The sequence below is a fragment of the Ranitomeya imitator genome, chromosome 2 (assembly GCF_032444005.1).
Source record: "Ranitomeya imitator isolate aRanImi1 chromosome 2, aRanImi1.pri, whole genome shotgun sequence".
Lineage (NCBI taxonomy): Eukaryota > Metazoa > Chordata > Amphibia > Anura > Dendrobatidae > Ranitomeya > Ranitomeya imitator.
In genome coordinates this window covers 614,576,247-614,602,364 of record NC_091283.1, presented here as the reverse complement: position 1 = coordinate 614,602,364, position 26,118 = coordinate 614,576,247, and the positions used below count along the sequence as shown (strand labels likewise).

Genomic DNA, 26,118 nt, shown 5'->3' with positions numbered 1-26,118 from the left:
ACACCACCGCGGTCCACCTGGATACAAAATATACATTTCTATATACAAGTAATAAACACAGCCTGTCAATATGCCCATAGGATATACAAAGCGTATATAATAATACTATCCTACCTAACGGCTCATGGGGAATCTAAGGGTAACCATAAAAATACGGTAACTCACAACCCTAAAGAAGAATTAGGCTAAATAGCCACAAACCACCCATACATGAGTCAAGAGGACATAATGCCTGTGATAAAGCATAAACCGACCTATAAACTGGCAAGCCGAGGTATCCAGGGGGCTGGGTGGAGGCTGGGTGGACCATAGTGTGGTCAAAGCTATAGGATAAAAGTCAACCATTTTTGATCTATAAAACTCATTAATAGGGTTGAGCGAAACGGGTCGTTCATTTTCAAAAGTCGCCGACTTTTGGCAAAGTCGGGTTTCATGAAACCCGATCCGACCCCTGTGCGGGGTCGGCCATGCGGTACGCGACTTTCGCGCCAAAGTCGCGTTTCAATGACGCGAAAAGCGCCATTTCTCAGCCAATGAAGGTAAACGCAGAGTGTGGGCAGCGTGATGACATAGGTCCTGGTCCCCACCATCTTAGAGAAGGGCATTGCAGTGATTGGCTTGCTGTCCGCGGCGTCACAGGGGCTATAAAGGGGAGTTCCCGCCGACCGCCATGTTACTGCTGCTGATCTGAGCTTAGGGAGAGGTTGCTGCCGCTTCGTCAGAAGCAGGGATAGCGTTAGGCAGGGTCCATTAACCACCAAACCGCTTGTGCTGTAGCGATTTCCACTGCCCAACACCACCTTCGGTGTGCAGGGATAGTGGAAGCTACATTTTTTTTTTTTTCCTCAGCGCTGTAGCTCATTGGGCTGCCCTAGAAGGCTCCCTGATAGCTGCATTGCTGTGTGTACGCCGCTGTGCAAACCAACTGCTTTTTTCAAAGCACAAATCCTCTTGTTCCTTCCTTTCTGCACAGCTATCTTGTTTGTTTGTCCACACTTTTTATTTAATTTGTGCATCAGTCCACTCCTTATTGCTGCCTGCCATACCTGGCTGAGATTACTGCAGGGAGATAGTAATTGAAGGACACTCCCTGTTTTTTTTTTTTTTTTTTGTGGGAGATTAAGATTGACATTTCTGCTAGAGTGCCATCCCTGTCTGTGTCATCTCTCACTCAGTGGGCCATAGAAAGCCTATTTATTTTTTTGCTTGATTTGGGTTCTAAAATCTACCTGAAAAAATCACTACATCAATCAGTGGGAGAAAAATATTGGCCTCAGGGCTTGTGTGCCACTCCTTACTCCTGTGTGTGCCATCTCTCACTCAGTGGGCCATAGAAAGCCTATTTATTTTTTTGCTTGATTTGGGTTCCAAAATCTACCTGAAAAAATCACAACATCAATCAGTGGGAGAAAAATATTGGCCGCAGGGCTTGTGTGCCACTCCTGACTCCTGTGTGTGCCATCTCTCACTCAGTGGGCCATAGAAAGCCTATTAATTTTTTTGCTTGATTTGGGTTCTAAATTCTACCTGAAAAAATCAATAAATCAATCAGTGGGAGATTAATATTGGCCTTTGGGCTTGTGTGCCAGTCCTAAGCGTGCCATCTCTCTCTCTCAGATAGTGGGCCATAGAAAGCCTATTTATTATTTTTTTTATTGGGTTTATAAATTTTCCCTGGAAAAAAAAAAAAAAGTGGGAGATTAATATTGGCCTCTGGGCTTGTGTGCCAGTCCTGAGCGTGCCATCTCTCTCACAAATAGTGGGCCATAGAAAGCCTATTTATTTTTTGGGTTGATTTGGGTTCTAAATTCTACCTGAAAAAATCAATAAATCAATCAGTGGGAGATAAATATTGGCCTCTGGGCTTGTGTGCCACTCCTGACTCCTGTGTGCGTCATCTCTCACTCAGTGGGCCCTAGAAAGCCTATTTTTTGTTTTATTTGTTTTCTAAATTCTCCCTGAAAAAATCATTTTATTTTATTTGGTTTCTAAATTATTCCTGAAAAAATCATTTTTTTTGTATTTTTTTTTTCTAAAGTCTCCCTGAAAAAAAAAAAAAAATCAAATCAGTGGGAGATTAATATTGCCCTTTCTGCTTGTGTGCCAGTCTTGACTCCTGGGTGTGCCATCTCTCTCTCTCTCTCCAATTGTGGGCCATAGAAAGCCTATTTATTTTTTTGCTTGATTTGGGTTCCAAAATCTACCTGAAAAAATCACTAAATCAATCAGTGGGAGATAAATATTGGCCTCTGGGCTTGTGTGCCACTCCTGACTCCTGTGTGCGTCATCTCTCATTCAGTGGGCCCTAGAAAGCCTATTTTTTGTTTTTTTTTTGTTTTCTAAATTCTCCCTGAAACAATCATTTTATTTTATTTTGTTTCTAAATTCTTCCTGAAAAATTCATTTTTTTGTATATTTTTTTTCTAAAGTCTCCCTGAAAAAAAAAAAAATCAAATCAGTGGGAGATTAATATTGCCCTTTCTGCTTGTGTGCCAGTCTTGACTCCTGGGTGTGCCATCTCTCTCTCTCTCTCTCTCTCCAATTGTGGGCCATAGAAAGCCTATTAATTTTTTTGCTTGATTTGGGTTCCAAAATCTACCTGAAAAAATCACTAAATCAATCAGTGGGAGATAAATATTGGCCTCTGGGCTTGTGTGCCACTCCTGACTCCTGTGTGCGTCCTCTCTCACTCAGTGGGCCCTACAAAGCCTATTTTTTATTTATTTGTTTTCTAAATTCTCCCTGAAACAATCATTTTATTTTATTTTGTTTCTAAATTCTTCCTGAAAAATTCATTTTTTTGTATTTTTTTTTTTCTAAAGTCTCCCTGAAAAAAAAAAAAAATCAAATCAGTGGGAGATTAATATTGCCCTTTCTGCTTGTGTGCCAGTCTTGACTCCTGGGTGTGCCATCTCTCTCTCTCTCTCCAATTGTGGGCCATAGAAAGCCTATTTATTTTTTTGCTTGATTTGGGTTCCAAAATCTACCTGAAAAATCACTAAATCAATCAGTGGGAGATAAATATTGGCCTCTGGGCTTGTGTGCCACTCCTGACTCCTGTGTGCGTCCTCTCTCACTCAGTGGGCCATAGAAAGCCTATTTTTTTTTTATTTGTTTTCTAAATTCTCCCTGAAACAATCATTTCATTTTATTTGGTTTATAAATTCTTCCTTAAAAAATCATTTTTTTTTATTATTTTTTTTTTCTAAAGTCTCCCTGTTAAAAAAAAAAAACCAAATCAGTGGGAGATTAATATTTACATTTGCGCTTCAGTGACAGTCCTGCGTGTGTGGCATCTCTCTCATTTGTTGCCACCAACAACAGAGTGTGTAACATTGTGCCTGATTTTCGTTGTGGTCTCACCCACCTGTAAAGGGGTAGCTAAATCATACTGAAGTTATAGCTCACCGTGTAAGTTGTGTGACAGCAACAAATACCGTTAGTTTGGTAACGTTTTTAAAAAAATGAGGAAGTCTGGTGGAAGAGGTCGTGGCCGGGGGCGTTCATTGTCAGCTGGTAATGAGGGTAGTGGTAGTGGTGGAGCATCAGGTGGTCGTGGGAAAAAAAATATTGCACCTAAGTCTGGAGCTGTGGAGCCAGGTTCGTCGTCTGACTACACAAGGCCTCGAACGCTCCCTTTTCTGGGAGTAGGAAAACCGCTTTTAAAGCCGGAGCAGCAAGAGCAAGTTTTGGCTTATCTTGCTGACTCAGCCTCTAGCTCTTTTGCCTCCTCTCGTGAAACTGGTAAATGTCAAAGCAGCGCGTCGTTAGTGGATGTTCACGGTCAGGGACAAGTCGCTTCCTTGTCCTCTTCAGCAAAAACAACAACAGAGAAGAATGCAGCAGGCGACACAACGGGTTACTCCATGGAGCTCTTTACACATACCGTCCCTGGCTTAGAAAGTGAAGCAGTTAACAGTCCATGCCCATTACAAGTTGAATCTGACATGGAGTGCACTGATGCACAGCCACAGCCAGACTACTATGCTGGTCCTTTGACTCAGACCACAACATTGCCCTCGCAGGGTGCTGATCAAGAATCAGACCCTGATGAGACTATGTTGCCCCATCACGAACGCTATACCACCGACCGACACGGTGACACAGACGAAGTTGCACACGAGCTACAAGAAGAGGTAATAGATGACCCAGTTCTTGACCCCGATTGGCAGCCATTGGGGGAACAGGGTGCAGGCGGCAGCAGTTCTGAAGCGGAGGAGGAGGGGCCGCAGCAGGCATCAACATCGCAACAGGTTCCATCTGCCGGGCCCGTATCTTGCCCAAAACGCGTGGCAAAGTCAAAACCTGTTGGAGGACAGCGTGGCCATCCGGTTAAAGCTCAGTCTGCAATGCCTGAAAAGGTATCCGATGCTAGAAAGAGTGCAGTCTGGCATTTTTTTAAACAACATCCAATTGATCAGCGCAAAGTCATCTGTCAAAAATGTTCAACTACCTTAAGCAGAGGGCAGAATCTGAAAAGTTTCAATACAAGTTGCATGCATAGACATTTAACCACCATGCATTTGCAAGCTTGGACTAACTACCAAACGTCCCTTAAGGTTGTAGCACCCTCGGCCAATGAAGCTAGTCATCAACGCAACATCCCTTCCGGCAGTGTAGGGCCACCATTTTCTGCACCACCTGCAGTATCTGTGCAGGTTTCTTTGCCAGGCCAAAGCAGTCAGGGTCAGGGAATCACCAGTTGCGTAGTAGGAAACACTGCATCTAGGGCATCGGCGGCAACAATACCATCTCCCACCGTCTCTCAGTCTGCCATGTCCACCGGCACCCCCGCTAGTTCCACGATCTCCAGCTCTCCAGTCCAGCTCACCCTACATGAGACTATGGTTAGAAAAAGGAAGTACTTAGCCTCGCATCCGCGTACACAGGGTTTGAACGCCCACATAGCTAGACTAATCTCGTTAGAGATGATGCCCTACCGGTTAGTTGAAAGCGAAGCTTTCAAAGCCCTGATGGACTACGCTGTACCACGCTACGAGCTACCCAGTCGACACTTTTTTTCCAGAAAAGCCATCCCAGCCCTCCACCAGCATGTTAAAGAGCGCATCGTCCATGCACTCAGGCAATGTGTGAGCACAAAGGTGCACCTGACAACAGATGCATGGACCAGTAGGCATGGCCAGGGACGTTACGTGTCCATCACGGCACACTGGGTAAATGTGGTGGATGCAGGGTCCACAGGGGACAGCAAGTTTGGGACAGTTCTGCCTAGCCCACGGTCTAGGAAACAGTTGGCTGTAGCCGTTCGCACCCCCTCCTCCTCCTCCTCGTCCTCCTGCAGAAGCGAGACCTCGTCCACAGACCGCAGTCGCACAACCACTCCATCCGCAGCTGCCACTGTTGCACACCAGGTCTCCCATTATGGGGCAGCTACTGGCAAACGTCAGCAGGCTGTATTGGCTATGAAGTGTTTGGGCGACAACAGACACACCGCTGAAGTTCTGTCCGAGTTCTTGCAGAAAGAAACGCAGTCGTGGCTGGGCACTGTAGATCTTGAGGCAGGCAAGGTAGTGAGTGATAACGGAAGGAATTTCATGGCTGCCATCTCCCTTTCCCAACTGAAACACATTCCTTGCCTGGCTCACACCTTAAACCTGGTGGTGCAGTGCTTCCTGAAAAGTTATCCGGGGTTATCCGACCTGCTCCTCAAAGTGCGTGGACTTTGCTCACATATCCGCCGTTCGCCCGTACACTCCAGCCGTATGCAGACCTATCAGCGTTCTTTGAACCTTCCCCAGCATCGCCTAATCATAGACGTTGCAACAAGGTGGAACTCAACACTGCACATGCTTCAGAGACTGTGTGAACAGAGGCGGGCTGTTATGTTTTTGTGGGAGGATACACATACACGGGCAGGCAGTAGGACGGCAGACATGGAGTTGTCAGGTGTGCAGTGGTCGAAGATTCAAGACATGTGTCAAGTCCTTCAGTGTTTTGAGGAATGCACACGGCTGGTTAGTGCAGACAACGCCATAATAAGCATGAGCATCCCCCTAATGCGTCTGCTGATGCAAAGTTTGATGCACATAAAGGATCAGGCGTCTGCAGCTGAGGAAGAGGAAAGCCTTGATGACAGTCAGCCATTGTCTGGCCAGGGCAGTGTACAGGACGAGGTAGCGGGCGAACAGGAGGAGGAGGACGAGGAGGATAATGGGGATGATTATATTTTTAATGAGGAAGCTTTTCCGGGGCCAGTGGAAATTGTTGGTGCGGCAAGGCCGGGTTCTGGTTTTTGGAGGGACACAAGTGACGTGGATTTGCCTGAAACTGCCCCTCAACCAAGCACAACCACAGATTTGAGAACTGGAACTTTGGGCCACATGGCGGATTATGCCTTACGTATCCTCAAAAGGGACACACGCATAACAAAAATGATGAACGATGACGATTACTGGTTGGCCTGCCTCCTTGATCCTCGCTATAAAGGCAAATTGCAAAATATAATGCCACATGAGAACTTGGAACTAATATTAGCAACCAAACAATCAACTCTTATTGACCGTTTGCTTCTGGCATTCCCTGCACACAGCGCCCGTGATCGTTCTAACACGAGCTGCAGGGGCCAGCAGACCAGAGGTGTTAGAGGGGCAGAAATCAGAAGTGGCGTTGGCCAGAGGGGTTTTCTGACCAGGTTGTGGAGTGATTTTGCTATGACCGCAGACAGGACAGGTACTGCAGCATCAATTCAAAGTGACAGGAGACAACATTTGTCCAGTATGGTTACTAACTATTTTTCATCCCTTATCGACGTTCTCCCTCAACCGTCATTCCCATTTGATTACTGGGCATCAAAATTAGACACCTGGCCAGAATTGGCAGAATATGCATTGCAGGAGCTTGCTTGCCCGGCAGCTAGTGTCCTATCAGAAAGAGTATTCAGTGCTGCAGGTTCAATACTAACAGAAAAAAGGACTCGTCTGGCTACCCAAAATGTAGATGATCTAACCTTCATTAAAATGAACCACAACTGGATTTCGAAATCTTTTGCCCCACCTTGCCCGGCTGACACCTAGCTTTCCTATGTAAAGGTCTTGCCTGTGGACTATTCTGAACGACTTTTCCAATCTCGTAATTTGCAGCACCTGATTGTCCAGCATCCGACATGTTAACACCTCCCTAAATGGCCAAAGTCCCCACACGGGGCCGTGGTATCGCCACTTGGCGCCACCACCCGTGAGAGTACTGTTTGTCTGAAGAGGTGGGTGTGCCCGCTTTTGGTCGACGGCACTGCCACTAGGTCCCTCATAGTACAATAAAGTGTCTGGCGGTGGTGGTGCGCACCCAACGTCAGACACACCGTTGTAATATGAGGGGCCCTGGGCCTGTACCGCCGGCCACAAGACAGTTTCCCCCCCCAGGTCAAACAGTGCTCTACCACTTGCAAAATTTTCTCTCACAGCTCCACCAATGTTTAGTCTATGCGCTGACATCCTTCAATGCCTGGCACTGTCAATACCATTATATTGACATTTTTCTTATGTTAGGCCTTCGAAGCCTGTCTGCGGTCACTCCTTCCACTAGGCCTCCACTGACCTGTCTACTGCTGCCCGTGTTCCCCTGAAACCAATTTTAAATTGCCTACAGCCAGCCCAATTTATTATGTTAGGGCTTCGAAGCCTGTCTGCGGTCCCTCCTTCCACTAGGCCTCCACTGACCTGTCTACTGCTGCCCGGGTTCCCCTGGAACCAATTTTAAATTGCCTACAGCCAGCCCAATTTATTATGTTAGGGCTTCGAAGCCTGTCTGCGGTCCCTCCTTCCACTAGGCCTCCACTGACCTGTCTACTGCCGCCCGTGTTCCCCTGGAACCAATTTTAAATTGCCTACAGCCCAATTTTTGTTATGTTAGGCCTTCGAAGCCTGTCTGCTGTCCCTCCTTCCACTAGGCCTCCACTGACCTGTCTACTGCTGCCCGGTTTCCCCTGGAACCAATTTTAAATTGCCTACAGCCAGCCCAATTTATTATGTTAGGGCTTCGAAGCCTGTCTGCGGTCCCTCCTTCCACTAGGCCTCCACTGACCTGTCTACTGCCGCCCGTGTTCCCCTGGAACCAATTTTAAATTGCCTACAGCCAGCCCAATTTATTATGTTAGGGCTTCAAAGCCTGTCTGCGGTCCCTCCTTCCACTAGGCCTCCACTGACCTGTCTACTGCTGCCCGGGTTCCCCTGGAACCAATTTTAAATTGCCTACAGCCAGCCCAATTTATTATGTTAGGGCTTCGAAGCCTGTCTGCGGTCCCTCCTTCCACTAGGCCTCCACTGACCTGTCTACTGCTGTCCGTGTTCCCCTGGAACCAATTGTAAATAGCCTACATCCCAATTTTTGTTATGTTAGGCCTTCGAAGCCTGTCTGCGGCCCGTTCTTTCCACTACTACTACACTGACCAGGCCACTGCTGCCCGTGTTCCCCAGGAACCAATTTTAAATTGCCTACAGCCAGCCCAATTTATTATGTTAGGCCTTCAAAGCCTGTCTGCGGTCCCTCCTTCCACTAGGCCTCCACTGACCTGTCTACTGCTGCCCGTGTACCCCTTGAACCAACATCAGAAAATATAAAAATAAGTATTTTGCTTAGAAAAAAGAAAATACTGGAGAGATATCAAATGCAGACATTTTAACATTAAAAAGAAACACATACAACAAAAATATGGTACAGTACTAACAATGGCCACCAGCTACAATAACTTTCTCCTGCAAGTAGTTAACTGAAAGTTTTTTTCAATTTAAAACACAGATATGGCATCCACCGAGTGTTGTCCTGTCGCGTCTTCTTTATATTATTGCCAAGAAGATGCAAAACAATGAAAATAATAAAATCATTATTTACCAAAAAAATAGAGTAAGTCAAAACCACATTGCAAATAAACATTCATTACAAATAAAGAAGCAGGGCGCGTCCGAGGGTGAGTATATACCTAATAAGAATATAATCACCCTCGGACGCGCTCTGCTTCTTTCCGACAGCCTTCCTTCCTAAGAATCAGCCCTTCCGTGGTGTAGAGAGAGGGTGTGTTACACTCCAAGGTGTTCCCCAGGTTGCCTTTCCTGAGCTTCGATCTTCATGCTCTCGTTTAGTAGTTGTCGGAAAGTAGGCTGCATTAGGCCTACAAATTGGGTATGGGGTGGAGAGAGATGGTGTGTTACACTCCAAGGTGTTCCCCAGGTTTCCTTGCCATTGCTTCGGTCTTCCGACTCTCGTTTAGTAGTTGTAGAAAACTACACTGCATTAGGCCTACAAAATGGGTATCGGGTGGAGAGAGATGGTGTGTTACACTCCAAGGTGTTCCCCATGTTTCCTTGCCATTGCTTTGGTCTTCCGACTCTCGTTTAGTAGTTGTAGAAAACTACACTGCATTAGGCCTACAAAATGGGTATCGGGTGGAGAGAGATGGTGTGTTCCACTCCAAGGTGTTCCCCAGGTTTCCTTGCCATTGCTTCGGTCTTCCGACTCTCGTTTAGTAGTTGTAGAAAACTACACTGCATTAGGCCTACAAATTGGGTATCGGGTGGAGAGAGATGGTGTGTTACACTCCAAGGTGTTCCCCAGGTTTCCTTGCCATTGCTTCGGACTTCCGACTCTCGTTTAGTAGTTGTAGAAAACTACACTGCATTAGGCCTACAAAATGGGTATCGGGTGGAGAGAGATGGCGTGTTACACTCCAAGGTGTTCCCCAGGTTTCCTTGCCATTGCTTCGGTCTTCCGACTCTCGTTTAGTAGTTGTAGAAAACTACACTGCATTAGGCCTACAAAATGGGTATGGGGTGGAGAGAGATGGTGTGTTCCACTCCAAGGTGTTCTCCAGGTTGCCTTTCCTGAGCTTCTATCTTCAGGCTCTCGTTAAATTGTGGTTAAATGGAACAACTGCATTTGGCGTACTAGTTGGTTTGGGGACTACTAACAGTGTCTGCCGCTCCTTGCTGTTCTCCTGGTTTCCTGTCCTGAAATTCCGTTTTCAGGCGCTCGTTAAGTAGTTGTTAATGTTAGACTGCATTTGGCCTACTAGTTGGGTTGGGGCCTACTATCGGTGTCTGCCTCTCATTCCAGTTGTCCTCCACTGCAATGCCCCCTGGTTATTCCTGTGTTACCAATTTTGAACTGCATTTAGCCAACTTTATTCTTTGGGCCTATATCTGTGTTTCCTCCTCATCCTGCCCATTGCCCAGCCAGTGATAGATGAGTCTGCTAGTACATTGACCCATAACGCAACATTCCCCGTGCACGCTACACAACAACATTGTGACCCTGCTGAAAGTCAGGTTGCTCTTCCCGCATACCATACCACCTTACACGGGGACAAAGAGGAAGGTGCAGATGAAAGTGCAGGTTCCTTCATCAGGTGGGGGGGAGGAATACTAGTTGGCGACGTCACTGGCACAGGGCCTCTCATAGTACGCAAAAGTGTTGCTGCCGGTGGGAGGCGCCCCCGCCGTGCAAACACACCGCTGTACTTTGAGGGGCCCTGTGCCAGTGCCAATGCCAACGAGTGGGCCCCCCCTGCTTGCTCAGGTTCACAGCACTTGCAAAGTTGAAATACTTACCTCTCCCTGCTCCACTGCCGTGACGTGGTCCAGATTTCCTGGGCCCACTAATTACTTGAACCAGCCCTACCCACCACAACTTTAGCCAAATGACCCCCAATTTCAAATGCCTTCCAATTATTATAAGGTAAATTACGCTTGACAAGCTTCATTAAGAAGAATGGATGGTTTTGACATTAAAATGGGCACTCTAGGTGTTTTCCTGGCCCCCACTCACTGCCGACTATGCTGCCCCATTGACTTGCATTGGGTTTCGTGTTTCGGTCGATCCCGACTTTACGTCATAATCGGCCGATTTCACTCGACCCGACTTTTGAGATAGTCGGGTTTCGCGAAACCCGGCTCGACTCTAAAAAGGTCAAGGTCGCTCAACTCTACTCATTAATTCTCTTGTTTCCAATCCACAAATTATTATTTTTCAAAGGACCATTAGGCGTTTATCAGAAAAGTCTGTTACTACTCATGTATGGACATAGCTGAAGCTATAAAGTTTGCGGAGGTAGTAGTTGAACCCATGCCCTACTGTCTGAAGAGATCCTAAGGTCCTTCTGCCACATTATTGGGGCATTAGTTCAATAAATCACACTTGGTAAGTGGGTCCCTTACAGAATTGGTATTGAAGGTTGGGTCTCGGACTGGAAAAGAACAATCTATCCTGTTACTTCATGTTGGACCTATAGAAATCTGCAGAATCCACCCAGAGTTTTTCTTAGCTTTACTTATATAGAGGGCTATGGAACCAATATACACCAGTATTAATTCAAAGTCAAAACATTTTGGTGCAAGCATAAGCAATGTATAGCACTTTGATGTAGCATAATACTGTTATTATAGTGGGCTACCCACCATAATGTCCATTGGATGACGGTCATTTTTATAGTAATGACTACAGAAAATTTGATTTGTCTGATCATAAACATTTTTAAAATGTCAATTTTATGTAATTTAAAATGACGTGATTATCACTTTCCAGGCATGCTTTGACCCCAATCTGTCCAACCAAGAGATGTTTTGGTAATAATTTATCACATTGTAGAAAAAAAAGGTTCTCCTAAAATAGGATTATCCAACCTGATTAGCTACACTTCAAAGGAAGAATAGAGTGGTCGGCGCATCCAAGAGTGGGCTAATGCTGCTAAGCAAGAGGTAGGAAAATGAACGTGGAAATTAGATATGAAATGAAATTTAGTTCTTAGTAGCCTTTGATCAAAATGCATATGACCACATTCCAATTTTAGGTCATCCTCATTCAAGTGAGTTCCTAGCATTTTTTTTTCTTGTGTATTACTTTACAATTGGAAACATTAAAGGAGCGTTACACATTAAGCAAATGAAGGTTATTGTTTCTACTTTAAAAATAGTGCAACTTTCTAGTACATTTTGTATATCAGTTCCTCAAGGCTGATAAAATATCTGCTTTTATTTACTCACTAGCAAACATTGTTGTTTAGTGGCAGTAGAGAGATTAGGGTTCTTTCACATGTCTAGCGGTCCTGTTGGGTCTTACGTCCGAACTACTACATCTGAGTGTCCGTCTCCAGTAAACGTATACTCCGGAAATGGGTACACCATGTCTCCTTCTGCACCTTTATAGTAAATGGCCCTTTCGGAGCATACTCCTGAAACCCGTTTTGCACAGGGTTCGGACATAAGCTGTGATGTGACCACTGAACATGCAAAGATCGCAGTGTGAATGCAACTAACTGACCTAGTCCTCTGATTTATATACTGACCCACAAACCAGTGCCAAGCACATATGAGTCCACCACTGGTATCGGTTTTTAGCATCTAGAATGAAACCATGTTGACTCCTATTTAGGTACAAGAAGGAAAACTTAAAAACAATTTGGAATAATTTTCAAACTACGCGATGTGTACTTAGAAACAAGGAAAACTAATATCGACAATTGCCAAAAGCTGCTATTGACTGTAAAGAGATCTGTCAAGGTTTTTGATGGCAAGAATAGTGCACCCTTAGCTATTCATATCATCAAAATTACCGAAACCCAAAGTAATTAAACACCTTTGTTCCGAAAGAGCCATAATCATAATCGACTTACAAATAAATCTTACCAAACCATCTGCTATATCACATGCAAGCAAACTAAACAAGAGAGGACCTGGATGTTACCCTTGAATTCACCCCTTTTGAGCTGTTCTCCCTATTCAAGTATTGGTTACAGGGAAAAATACATTCAACACATACATCTTTTCATATACAACATATCTGCCAAAATCTCCCTATACAAATTGCAAAACCCTCAACCACTTTATAGATATTTAAGAAAATCTGAAAAGAAATCATAGACAAAGGGGCAAATTCATGAGTGGCTAAAATGTTGTCAGATTCATGGTATGACTACTGCTTGAGGTGCAAAATATTGTTTAAGTATAAAAATGCTTCTTTTTTTATCTTTATAATGGTTTTGTAAAAATAGAGGAAAAACTTTGATTCCTGATTGAAGCAATGACATCTCTGAACAGTACCAAATGGGCTTGCCTTTTTCCTTAATCCTAAATGCTTATCTAATGTAAACATGTAATCTCTTTTCTAATACAGTTTAATTAAAAAGTCCTTATCATTCCCTCACTACTAGAGATGGGCGAACGTGAACAGTAAAGTTCGGCATCCGTACCAAATACTTACTGTTTGCGCATGGACACAATTGTTACTCTTCGGGTTCGGCCCTTGCATGACAGTGTGGCAAACACTGCCTCTGATCGGCGGTAAAATCAGCTCGCAGCCGTGAGCCCGCAGCTGTGATCGGAAGTATAAATTTTACCTCCAGTCACTAGCACAGGCTGATGGGACTAATAGTAATAATAATAATAATTTCTATTTATATAGCGCCAACATATTCCGCAGCACTTTACAATTAAGCGGGGACATGTACAGACAATAAATTCAGTATAAGAGACAATTTAAACAGTGACATTAGGGGTGAGGTCCCTGCTCGCAAGCTTACAATCTACAAGGAAATGGGGGGACACAATAGGTAAAAAGTGCTTGTTATTTCAGGTCTGGCAATTATAATAAATAGGGATTTTCATATAAAGCTGCATGATCCGGTCATCAGCCCGTGTGTTTAAGTACAATAGTCAAGTATCAAGTGCAGTTATCATGTGCATGGAGGGTGTGGAGACAGATGAAAAGTAGGGTGCAGATTCAGAATAATATTTGGAAGGAGGGAACAGGACAAAGTTAGTTTACTGAGTAGTTGATGTGGTAGGCTTGTTTGAAGAGATGGGTTTTTAAAGCTCGCTTGAATAGGTTGGGGCTAGGTATCAGTCTGATCGTCTGGGGAAGTGCATTCCAGAGAGCTGGCGCAGCACGAGAGAAGTCTTGGAGACGGAGCTGCGAGGTTCGGATTACGGGGGATGTTAGTCTTAGGTCATTTGTAGAATGGAGGGCACGTGTAGGGCGATAGACAGAGATGAGAGAGGAGATATAAGGCGGTGCAGAACTGCGGAGAGCTTTGTGGGTGAGAGAGATGAGTTTATACTGGACCCTGTAGCGAATGGGTAGCCAGTGTAATGACTGGCACAAGATGGAGGCATCGGTGAAGCGGCTGGACAGAAATATGACCCTGGCTGCCGCATTCAAGATGGATTGGAGAGGAGAAAGTTGATTGCCGTCATCAGCCTACGCCTGCTGCTGCTAATAACAGCAAGAGCAGGCGGCGGTTGATGGGAGTATTCATCAGTCGGCGCCTGCATGCTAAATAAATTTTTTTTTTTTAAACGGCATGGGTTCCCCTGTATTTTCATAACCAGCCGGGCAGTACTGACAGCTGGGGGCTGCAACCCTCAGCTGTCACACTAGCCTGGCTGGTTATCAAGAAAAGAGGGGTTCCCACACTGTTTTTTTTAATCATTTAAATAAATAATTTAAAAAAATGGCATGGGGTCCCCCCATTTTTGACAACCAGCCTTGGTAAAGCAGATAGCTGGGGGGATGGTATTCTCAGGCTGGTAAGAGGCCATGGATATTGACCCCCCAGACTAAAAATAGCAGCCCACAGCCACCCAAAAAAAGGCGCATGTATTAGATGCGCCAATTCTGGCGCTTTGCCTGGCTCTTCCCATTTGACCTATAGCTGTAGCAAGTTGGTTTCATATTTGTGGGGTTGATGTCACCTTTGTATTGTCTGGTGACATCAAGCCCAAGGATTAGTAATGAAGAGGTGTCTACAAGACACCTCTTCATTACTAATCCTATAGTTGTATGACAAATAGTGACTGGAGGTAAACTTTATACCTCTGATCACAGCTGCGGGTTCACGCTGTCACTTGACATCATTGGAACTGCGGCTGTCTGACCAAAAGTAATGATTTTACCACCTATTAGAAGCATCTTCAGTGACCTCCGTTTTAGTTGCTGGACTAGTCCCTGCTCTACTGAGCATGCGTCAGTTGTCAATTCCAACGTATGCTCAGCAGAATCTTGTCACTTAGCAATATGCACAGTGACAATGCACTCCCTTGCTGGGTGTAGAGCTGGTCTTTGCTTTTCCTGCATGCTAGATTTTCTCCTTACAATGCATAGTGACAGTGCGCTCTCTTGACAACTTATCACTTTTCATCAGATCCGGCAAGGGAGCGCACTGTCACTGTACATTAAAAATTATATTGCATGGTGACAAGATTCTGTTGAGCATGTTGACGACTGACGCATACTGACGCTTCCTTTGAGGGTGGGAGCAGAGGCTGCTGAAGTGACCTGATGATGGCTCTTTGAGTATACCAGCATGCACTGAGGTTGTCCAATGAAGTGTTATCAAACAGGAAATAGTAAAAAAATATATAGCAGATAGAAAAGATAGCATATTAGAAAAGAGATTAGAGTATGACACGAATTAGATGACCTTTAGGATTAAAATAAATGTTAGCTTGGGACCACCTCTTTAAGCTGAGTTATATTACATAATCTAGATATAGAAACAAATGGATAGTGTTCACAAAATGAAGAAATGCTGATGTAACTCATAATATTTATTTATTTTTTGTTACAGTGCCTTCTTTTTGGGGATTGGTAAATTCAGCCTGGAATCTGTGTGCAGTTGGTAAGAGGCAGTCACCTATCAACATAGAAACCAGCCATATGATATTTGATCCATTTTTAACATCGCTACGTATAAACACAGGTGGACGAAAGGTAAAAATTTGTTTTTTAGTGTCAAATTGTATACAAATACAGATAATGTTTTGAATGTTGTACAAAGCTCTTTATGCATTATCCAAATATTGATTAGTGTATTTTATCCAAAAATTTTAATCTAAACATAGCATTGATCCTTATTTAATTTTCAGTTGCAAAATTCTGTAATTTTTTTTATTTCATGTTCTTGTGTGATAGGTGATGAAGATTCTTTTTTGTGGTGTAGAGCCAAATCCCCTGCTCCCCCATGAAAATGATTGCAGCCCCCAGTTTACTATTAAATAAAACTTTCAAAGAAAGATTTATAAACCCCCACTCCACTGCTCCCCCCAGTGGTTACAGTGGTTACTGCAGGCTGCCAGAATTAGGACCACTGTGGCAGTGTGAAGAAAGACAGGGGATTTGTAGTTAGTTGACAGAGAATAGAGCTTCGCTTCTTCGGGTGAATAAGAGTCATATTACAAAAGTTGAACGACTAATCATTGGTGAGGATTAAATGGTGAACGGTCAGTATAATCTACGGATGTGTGTAGCCCTTCAGAACTGTTCTTTCCCAATCCATATTACTTCTATTGGTTCTACAAAATTGTGCCCATTTAAATAGAAGCTGTATCTGTTTCTGATGTCTCCAAATCTTTCATACAATTCATTTATAATTTATAAGACTAAGGTTTCAGAAAAGTGCAATGATTAACTACTGGTGTAACATGCAAAGCATCACGGATTATTAAAATGTGTTAGCAAATGAAAATCAAATCAATAATTATTGTAAATTGGAGCTAAATCTATCCATAGTGTTTGTTAGCTGGCAAATCCTGCAGTGTGGGTTTATTTCTTTCTGATCACTTTCATCGCATGGACTGGCTGATCCAATAGGCGTAGCTTTATGTTTTTTTTATAATATTGTAAACATATCAGTGGGGGAGCAGAGCTGTATCTAGGTTTTATGGCACCCGGGGCAGGAATTCAGATTGGCGCCTCTGCTCCCCATCCCATTTACACACTTAGGCTACTTTCACACTTGCGTCAAAGTGCCTACGTCGCAATGCGTCGTTTTGGAGAAAAAACGCATCCTGCAAAGTTGCCCGCAGGATGCGTTTTTTCTCCATAGACTTGCATTAGCGACGCATTGCGACGTATGGCCACACGTCGCATCCGTCGTGCTTTGGCGGACCGTCAGCACAAAAAACGTTACATGTAACTTTTTTTGTGCATCGCGTCCGCCATTTTCGATCGCGCATGTGCGGACGAAACTCCGCCCCCTCCTCCCCGGACTGCAGAATGGGCAGCGGATGCATTGAAAAACTGCATCCGCTGCCCACGTCGTGCAGTTATTTTCACAACGTCCGTCGGTACGTCGGCCCGACGCATTGCAACGGGTTCATACCGACGGAAGTGTGAAAGTAGCCTTAGTCATGTGTCGACAAGCTGCTCTCCCTAATTGTCTCAATGTTCAGTGAAAAACTGAGAGAAGCAGGAAAAAGAGCTACTTTTCACATTAGCGTTAGTATGAAAATTGCATGAGTGAAGTGCCCATGTGATGACTGCTGGAACCAACAAGTAGAGCTGAATCCTGACAGTGAGTATATTACATGTTGTTAGGATTGGCTACAGAGCTTCATTTTATAGTTAAAGGGCTTCTCCAGGTTTGAGATGAAAGCCTGCAGTCACTCTATGTTCAAAACAAGTTGCCTATTCCAGCAGAAGGCACAGTCTTGTAACATTTTACAGGAAATTACAATTTGTCCACTTCCTCCACTTTGCTGTCAGTTCTTGCTGCACATCGCATGCTCTACGGCAGTAGCTTGTAAGTCTCTCAATGATGTACTCCGCTGGGTCTCTCACATTTTCACTCACCAACCTTTCTCTTTTCTCAAGGACTGCCACCCCCTTGGTCTTGCTTCTGAAGGGTGCCTGGGCATAAACTCTGTCTGGTTCATCGTTTTGCGCCAAAGCCTCACATGTCTTCACAGATTGGCTGGCGGTTAGGTCATTACCACTGGTCAGGACACTTCGGTTCCCATGCTGTCATGAAGATGACAGCATGTGAGCTAGCAGCTGTGACCAGCGGTAAAAAGGTTACCGCCGATCACAGGTATCGGCTGAGGAGAGAGCATTACTCTCATCAGTGTACAACTGCTGTCGCTGATAGCAGCAAGAGTAGGCGAGGCTCATGAGAGTATTCATCGGCCAGCACTTGTGCTATAAACAAAATAAAAAATAAATAAAATTATGTGGGTCCTCTTCTATTTTTGATAGCCAGCACAGGCAAAACTGACAGCTGCAGGCTACAATGCTCAGCTGTCAGCATTATCAAGAATAGAGGGATCCGATCCCACGTTGTTGTTTTTTTTATTATTTAGACTGGTAAGGGGCCATGTATATTGGCCCCTCAGACTAAAGTATCAGCCCACAGTTGCACCAGGAAAGGTGCGTCTATTAGATTCTGTCTCTTCTCCCTGCTCTTCCCAATTTCACTGGAGAAATGGCAAGTGGGGTAAGGCTATGTGTACACGCTGTGAATTACTCTGCAGATTTTTCCAGACTGATTTTGGTAAATCCGCAGGAAATCTGAAGTGCAGATTTCCTGCAGAATTACCCCGGATTTACCACGTTTTTTTGCGCAGATTTCACCTGCGGTTTTACACCTGCGGATTCCTATTATGGAGCAGGTGTAAACTGCTGTGGAATCCGCACAAAGAATTGACATGCTGCGGAATAAACAATGCTACGATTCCGTGGGTTTTTTCCGCAGCATGTGCACTGCGGATTTTGTTTTCCATAGGTTTACATGGTACTGTAAACTCAGGGAAAACTGCTGAGAATCTGCAGCGGCCCGTTCTTTTTTGGTCAGTGAGGGTCCTAGTGAGCGGTGATTTGTGTGACCCTAAGTCGGCTCTTACCACCCTATCTCGTATATTTTTGGCTCGTCTAGTGCACACTAGTTGGGGATCTTTGAAGATAGGTATGTTGGGATAGGCCTTGTTGAGGAGGGGCCAATGTCCCCGGATGAGATTATGTATTTTGTGCATAGTGGGGTGGTGATTATGCACAAAAGGGAGCCTTAGGTTTTTTTTTTTTGTATACTGACTGTCCCGTCGTTAAGGTCACTAATGGCTCGAGAGGATTCTATCTTAAGGAAATTAGTTGGATAATTGCGGACTTCAAATTTTCATGCCATCTCCTGTATTCTGGTCTCCCTGGTTGGGGGGTCGGAAACAATTCTAGTAACCCTTTTAAATTGTGATCTGGGAAGGCTGTTTTTGATGGATTTGGGGTGACAGCTGTTGTATAACAACAGGCTGTTACAGTCAGTCGGTTTCGTATAGATATCTGTGGTGAGATAGCCATTGATATCTTTGAGTACTCTAGTGTCCAAAAATGTGATCTCATTGTCATGGTGTACAAGTGTAAAGGACAGCTCCGATCTAACAGCGTTAATGTTAGCATGAAATTCTAGAAGGCTAGTTAGATCCCCTTGCCATATACAGAAAATATCGTCTATGTACCTATACCAGGTACGTGCGTGTAGTTGAAAGATAGGGTCTGCGTACACGTGTTCTCTCTCGAAGCGATCCATATATAGGTTGGCATAGGCTGGGGCCACATTTGACCCCATGGCGGTACCACATGTCTGTACGAAAAAATCATCTCCGAATAGGAAGTAATTTTCTCTGAGTACTAGATTCAATAAATCCAAGCATAGTTCCTGGATGCCCCTGTCCACGTTGGCCTCATTTAGTGTTAAGGATACCGCCTCGATACCCTTGTCATGAGTAATTGGTGTGTATAAGCTGTTAACATCGAATGTACATAAGATACTGTCGTGTGGAATGTTGTCAATATTACGGATTTTCTTGAGAAAATCTCCGGTGTCCAATATGAACGATTTAGTGAGTTTGGTATGTGGTGTGAGAAGCTTCTCCAGGAACATGGATAATGGGTTCAATATTGAGTCGGTTGAGGCCACTATAAGGCGGCCGGGGGGGTTTTGAAGGTTTTTATGGATCTTAGGTAGAATGTAAATTACAGGGGTCACCGGGTGGTTATTGGTGAGGTACACTTTTGTTTTGTTGTCAATGGTATTTAATTGTAAGTGCTTATCGAGTACCCTCCTAATCTTTTGTTGTATAGAGTAAGTTGGGTCGGTCTGTAACATTTTATATGTTGACGTGTCAGAAAGTTGTCTCCTTACTTCGGTCATATAGAAACTCTTATCCATGACAACGATCGCTGCCCCCTTGTCCACTGGTTTTATGACGATACTTTTGTTCTCACTAAGTGAGTCCAGGGCCTGTTTCTCGAGAGGATCAAGGTTATGGCGGACAGGGAGGAAGCCTAATCGCTGGTCATGGAGAGTCCTTTTAACATCCCTGTCAAGTAGATTGACAAAGGTCTCCACAGCGTGACTTGATTTAGGTGGAATGAAGGTGCTGCGATTACGTAGACCTAGTTGATCAATTGTGAGGATCGATCCCTCAGTTTGGGCTGGTGTAGAAACAGGTCTAGGGGAATTAGTGGACTCCTCAAAATATACCTTGAGTCTAATATTCCTGTAGAATTGCTGAAGATCCCTCTCTAATTGGAAGGAATCCCATTTGGGGGTTAGGCAGAATGATAGACCCATATTAAGAACCTTCAATTCTAGAGGAGAGAGAGTGTAGTTAGAAATGTTGATTACAGAGTTTGGACCCCTACCTGAGATCTGAGCGTCATGTGACGATCCCCGTCCCTTCTTCCTGGACCTCCGGGTTGGCGTGCGTTTTGGCCTAAAAAACGAAGTCCCGATGTGTGAGCCCCACCAGTCTCGCTGCCGGATCCTGCAGAGGAGCCCCCGGCAGGTGAGGAGCCCCCTGAGTGGTAATTCCCGCCTGGGGTGCGGCGATACCTGGGCCTTGGACGTTTGGGGAAGGAGTCCTCCCATTTGTACACGTTGTTGGTTAGGTAATCTTCAATGTCTCTTTGAAATTTTGTGCGTTTTCTCTCTTCCAAAGTCTTTTGATGTATGGTTAGAATAGAGTCCACTTTACCCTTCAGCGTAGTGAATTCAGTGCTGCTTAAGGTGGAAGTTAACTGTGTCTCGATGCTCTCTATTTTTCTCTGTAGTTTTAATGGCCTCTTGGAGGTACTCGATAGTAAGCAGTATGATATCAAATGAGCATTTGTTTAAGATTTTTTGAAAAGTTGCACAATACTTTTCATTCTCTGAAAATAAGGTTGGGCGAAGATTGCAGCGCAGTCCCCTGGGTATTTTTCCTTGACGATGATACTCTCCCAAGGTGGCACAATGCAGATCGTAGCCGATGAGTCTCTTTCTCTCTTTTTCCCAATCCCTCGACTTGGCGTCCTTGCTGGGTAGATGTAGAAAGTCTGTCTTGGTTTTTATTTTGGACAGGATAGTAGAGCCCGTTGCATCATCGTAGACATAGGTTTCAGTAGACATGGATTCCGTCGGTGCTTAGAACCAAAAATAGTCAATACGGAGAATTCGAAGGCTAGCATTCGACTGATATGAATGTGACGGTGCTAGTGAATGGAACCAGTAGTCCCAATAATGTATCGATGTATAATCACTGCACTCGTACTCCGAAGTTTGCTTTGATGCAAGTGAAAATAGTTTATTGAAACAATTGTAGCAAAGAGGTAAGGTGGTGTAACGATAGGCATAAACGACGTTTCGGCCAGCTCGTGGCCTTGATCACGTTATCGCTGGAACAAACAATAGAAAAAGACAATAAATAACTATATACAATACAATAGATGACTATCTACAAGATTATTTACATATATACAGATCTGGAAAACATGTCAAAACCAATGCGAAGGTCAAACACAAGCTGCCAATGCTTGTACGCAGGGCGCATATAATATCAGGACGATAAATAGAGGCATAGGGAGGCAGGGAGATACATATATCATGCGTAAGAGTAAGATGATAGGATAGTTGCATACCCCGGTGGACAATTCCTTATGTATAGCTGTATTGCTCCGTTGCTGAGGGTGTCAGCCAGAGATAAAGGGGCCTGGAGAAAATGATGGAGAGCCGATTGAAAAATAATACAGGTTATTGTACTGTCTTATATTAAGGGGCATAAAGAAAAGGGAAATGCTATAACCTACTTGTAATTTGCCAATAATACTCGTATGATGAACCGTTGGTCGCCGTGTAATGGAATACACATGTGGATATGACTGTAGGGACATACGGTAATGCGTTATCTGTTGAGTCCTTTGTACGTGAATAGTGGGTAAGACAGATTACAGTATACTTGCCAGTGTATTCTCCTTACTACAGACAGTGTAGCAGGCCAGTCGTCGTGATACGAGACGTACGTGTTGATATGGCTATGGAAATACATAAATATGGAAATAAATTTGTCTGTTCAGTCCATATCAGGTAGAGTACCGAGGAGCCATGCTATACTTGCCAGTTTGATCAACCTGTAATACACTGGATGTCCCCAATATGTGGAGAAGGTACACAGAGGTGGCTGTGGAAATAGATATATGGGGTAAGTGGGTTATAGGGGCGGCCCGTGGTGTGAAATTATATAGTAGGTGTACTACCTGCCGGTATATATGCCCAGTCTAGGTCCAATAATACGGGTCCCCAGTTTCAATTTGTAGGGAAGCTGTGGTGCATGCCAATTCAGCTGTAATACAGTAGGGAAGCTATTAGAATGGAGTACTCAGAGTCCCATATTACTTATGCATTGGCAGCTTGTGTTTGACCTTCGCATTGGTTTTGACATGTTTTCCAGATCTGTATATATGTAAATAATCTTGTAGATAGTCATCTATGGTATTGTATATAGTTATTTATTGTCTTTTTCTATTGTTTGTTCCAGCGATAACGTGATCAAGGCCACGAGCTGGCCAAAACGTCATTTATGCCTATCGTTACACCACCTTACCTCTTTGCTACATTTGTTTCAATAAACTATTTTCACTTGCATCAAAGCAAACTTCGGAGTACGAGTGCAGTGATTATACATCGATACATTATTGGGACTACTGGTTCCGTTCACTAGCACCGTCACATTCAAGTGCTAGCCTTCGAATTCTCCGTTAGAAATGGAGAGGCGTCTATATGATACCCACATTACTAACTCCAGAGTTAAATTGTAAAAAACAAAAAACACAGCCAGAATAAAATCCTTTATTTGAAGAAAAAAATACACTGACACCTTTATTTGAAATATAAAAAAAAGCTAAGTTATATTGACCTTTATGCCTAATCCACTGAAGTCTATGTCCCCTGTAAAAGACAAAAAAATAATAAAACACCATAATCCTCACCTGTCTGGTGAGTAGATAATCCTCCAATGCCCATGTCACTTGTAAAAGACAAAAAGTAATAAACAGCCATATTCCTCATCTGTCCGACTATAATTCATATTATATCCCATGGAGATCTGGATGGTTTGGATAGCCGTTTGTTTCATTTATTTTTATTAACAAGTACAGTAAAATACACACCCAAGGTAACTTTAGTTCACAGCCTCCAGGTGTTGCACCAGCTGGAAACTTCAGTAACCTTAAAATGTTCATCAAAGTTTCCCATGAGGTTTCTGGGCTTTGTAGCTGCTGGGAGACCCAGTGGCTGTGACTGGTTGCCTGAAGGTTACTTGAGTTCAATCCACTGGGTCTCACAGTAGCTCCAGTGCCAGACCATTGAATAAAGGAGCGCCAAGTGCCGTACTCACAGGCGTTCATCAGTCCACCACTGTACTTGAAAAGCAAGAGAAACAGTTTCTGTGAACTCAGGTGACCTTAATGTTCCTGATAATAAATTAAACAAATTTAAAAAAAAAAACGCTTGGGGATCCCCCTTAATTTTCATAATCAGCAGAGGGAAAGCCGACAGCTGGGGACTGATGTTAATATCCTGGGAAGGAGACAATATCCATAAAGGTTCCTAGGCTATTAATATCAGCTTACAGCTGTTTGCTTAGCCTTTACTGGTTATTATAAGGAAGACCACCCTACCAAAAAAATGACATTGTATCCCCTTATACTCAATACCCAGCAAAGGCTAAACAGACAGCTGTGGGCTGATATTAATAGCGTAGGAAAAGGCCATGGATACTTTCCCTTTCCCAGGCTAAAAACATGAAATGTGTTAAATCTTGCACTTAGCCTCAGTCTTCCCACTTGACCTATGGTGGTGGAAACTGAGTTAATAGGGTTGGGGATGTCAGCTTTGTCAGGAAGACCACCCTACCAAAAAAATGACATTGTATCCCCTTATACTCAATAACCAGCAAAGGCTAAACAGACAGCTGTGGGCTGATATTAATAGCGTAGGAAAAGGCCATGGATACTTTCCCTTTCCCAGACTAAAAACATCAAAAGTGTTAAATCTTGCCCTTAGCCTCACTCTTCCCACTTGACCTGTGGTGGTGGAAACTGAGTTAATAGGGTTGGGGATATCAGCTTTGTATTGTCAGCTGACATCAAGCCCAGGGGTTAGTAATGGAGAGGTGTCTATAAGGCACCTCCATTACTAACCACATAGTAAGTTTTGTAATGAACACACAGCAAGAATAAAATACTTTATTTGAAATAAAAATAAAAAAGTAAAGGTATACTCACCTTTACGTCTAATCCATTGATGCTCATGTCCCCTATAAAAGACCAAAAATAATAAACAACCATATTCCTCACCTATCCTATGAGAAGATAATCCACTTGTCCCACGACGATTGTAGCTCTGTTATACTAGTTACCATGCTGAACGTGGGCCTGATGCGAGCGTTCAGCCTGGCTGCCAACAGAGACTCAACTGCGCGTCATAGCGCAATATCAGTGTCTCGCGGTGACGAGAATAAAGTCCAGAGACCTTTTTCAAGTCTCTGGACGGAAACGTCGCCACAGGAGGCAGAATAAAATATAAGATTTAATCTTCACTACATTTTGAACCTGTTTTTTTTATTTATCTGGACATGGAACACGCTCTGGGATGGACTCCCTGGTTTTAACATGCGCTCTTGGTCTTTAAAGACTTGGACATTTAAGGGTGTGGTTTAACAACTTTTCTTGTATGGCATGCAAAAAGAAAAAAAAAGTTTGAAAAATATTTAAAAATATTAAAAAATAAATGTTCAAATCACCCCCCTTCCACCCCATTCACAATAAAGCAATAAAAAAATCAAATATACAGTGGGGCAAAAAAGTATTTAGTCAGTCAGCAATAGTGCAAGTTCCACCACTTAAAAAGATGAGAGGCATCTGTAATTTACATCATAGGTAGACCTCAACTATGGGAGACAAACTGAGAAAAAAAATCCAGAAAATCACATTGTCTGTTTTTTTATCATTTTATTTACATATTATGGTGGAAAATAAGTATTTGGTCAGAAACAAAATTTCATCTCAATACTTTGTAATATATCCTTTGTTGGCAATGACAGAGGTCAAACGTTTTCTGTAAGTCTTCACAAGGTTGCCACACACTGTTGTTGGTATGTTGGCCCATTCCTCCATGCAGATCTCCTCTAGAGCAGTGATGTTTTTGGCTTTTTGCTTGGCAACACGGACTTTCAACTCCCTCCAAAGGTTTTCTATAGGGTTGAGATCTGGAGACTGGCTAGGCCACTCCAGGACCTTCAAATGCTTCTTACGAAGCCACTCCTTCGTTGCCCTGGCGGTGTGCTTTGGATCATTGTCATGTTGAAAGACCCAGCCACGTTTCATCTTCAATGCCCTTGCTGATGGAAGGAGGTTTGCACTCAAAATCTCACGATACATGGCCCCATTCATTCTTTCATGTACCCAGATCAGTCATCCTGGCCCCTTTGCAGAGAAACAGCCCCAAAGCATGATGTTTCCACCACCATGCTTTACAGTAGGTATGGTGTTTGATGGATGCAACTCAGTATTCTTTTTCCTCCAAACACAACAAGTTGTGTTTCTACCAAACAGTTCCAGTTTGGTTTCATCAGACCATAGGACATTCTCCCAAAACTCCTCTGGATCATCCAAATGCTCTCTAGCAAACTTCAGACGGGCCCAAACATGTACTGGCTTAAGCAGTGGGACACGTCTGGCACTGCAGGATCTGAGTCCATGGTGGCGTAGTGTGTTACTTATGGTAGGCCTTGTTACATTGGTCCCAGCTCTCTGCAGTTCATTCACTAGGTCCCCCCGCGTGGTTCTGGGATTTTTGCTCACCGTTCTTGTGATCATTCTGACCCCACAAGGTGGGATTTTCCATGGAGCCCCAGATTGAGGGAGATTATCAGTGGTCTTGTATGTCTTCCATTTTCTAATTATTGCTCCCACTGTTGATTTCTTCACTCCAAGCTGGTTGGCTATTGCAGATTCAGTCTTCCCAGCCTGGTGCAGGGCAACAATTTTGTTTCTGGTGTCCTTTGACAGCTCTTTGGTCTTCACCATAGT

At 43.8% G+C, this 26,118-nt stretch overlaps 1 protein-coding gene across 2 annotated transcripts in view; it reads left to right on the top strand.

Annotated features, from left to right (window-relative positions):
• Window positions 1–26,118, top strand: part of CA10 (carbonic anhydrase 10) — a 471,816-nt gene that overhangs the window by 279,312 nt on the left and 166,386 nt on the right. For both annotated transcript variants that reach the window (XM_069752500.1, XM_069752501.1), the window contains one exon: window positions 15,572–15,714. In XM_069752500.1, coding sequence (XP_069608601.1) covers window positions 15,572–15,714 — 143 coding nt within the window. The remainder of the gene's footprint in view (window positions 1–15,571; window positions 15,715–26,118) is intronic.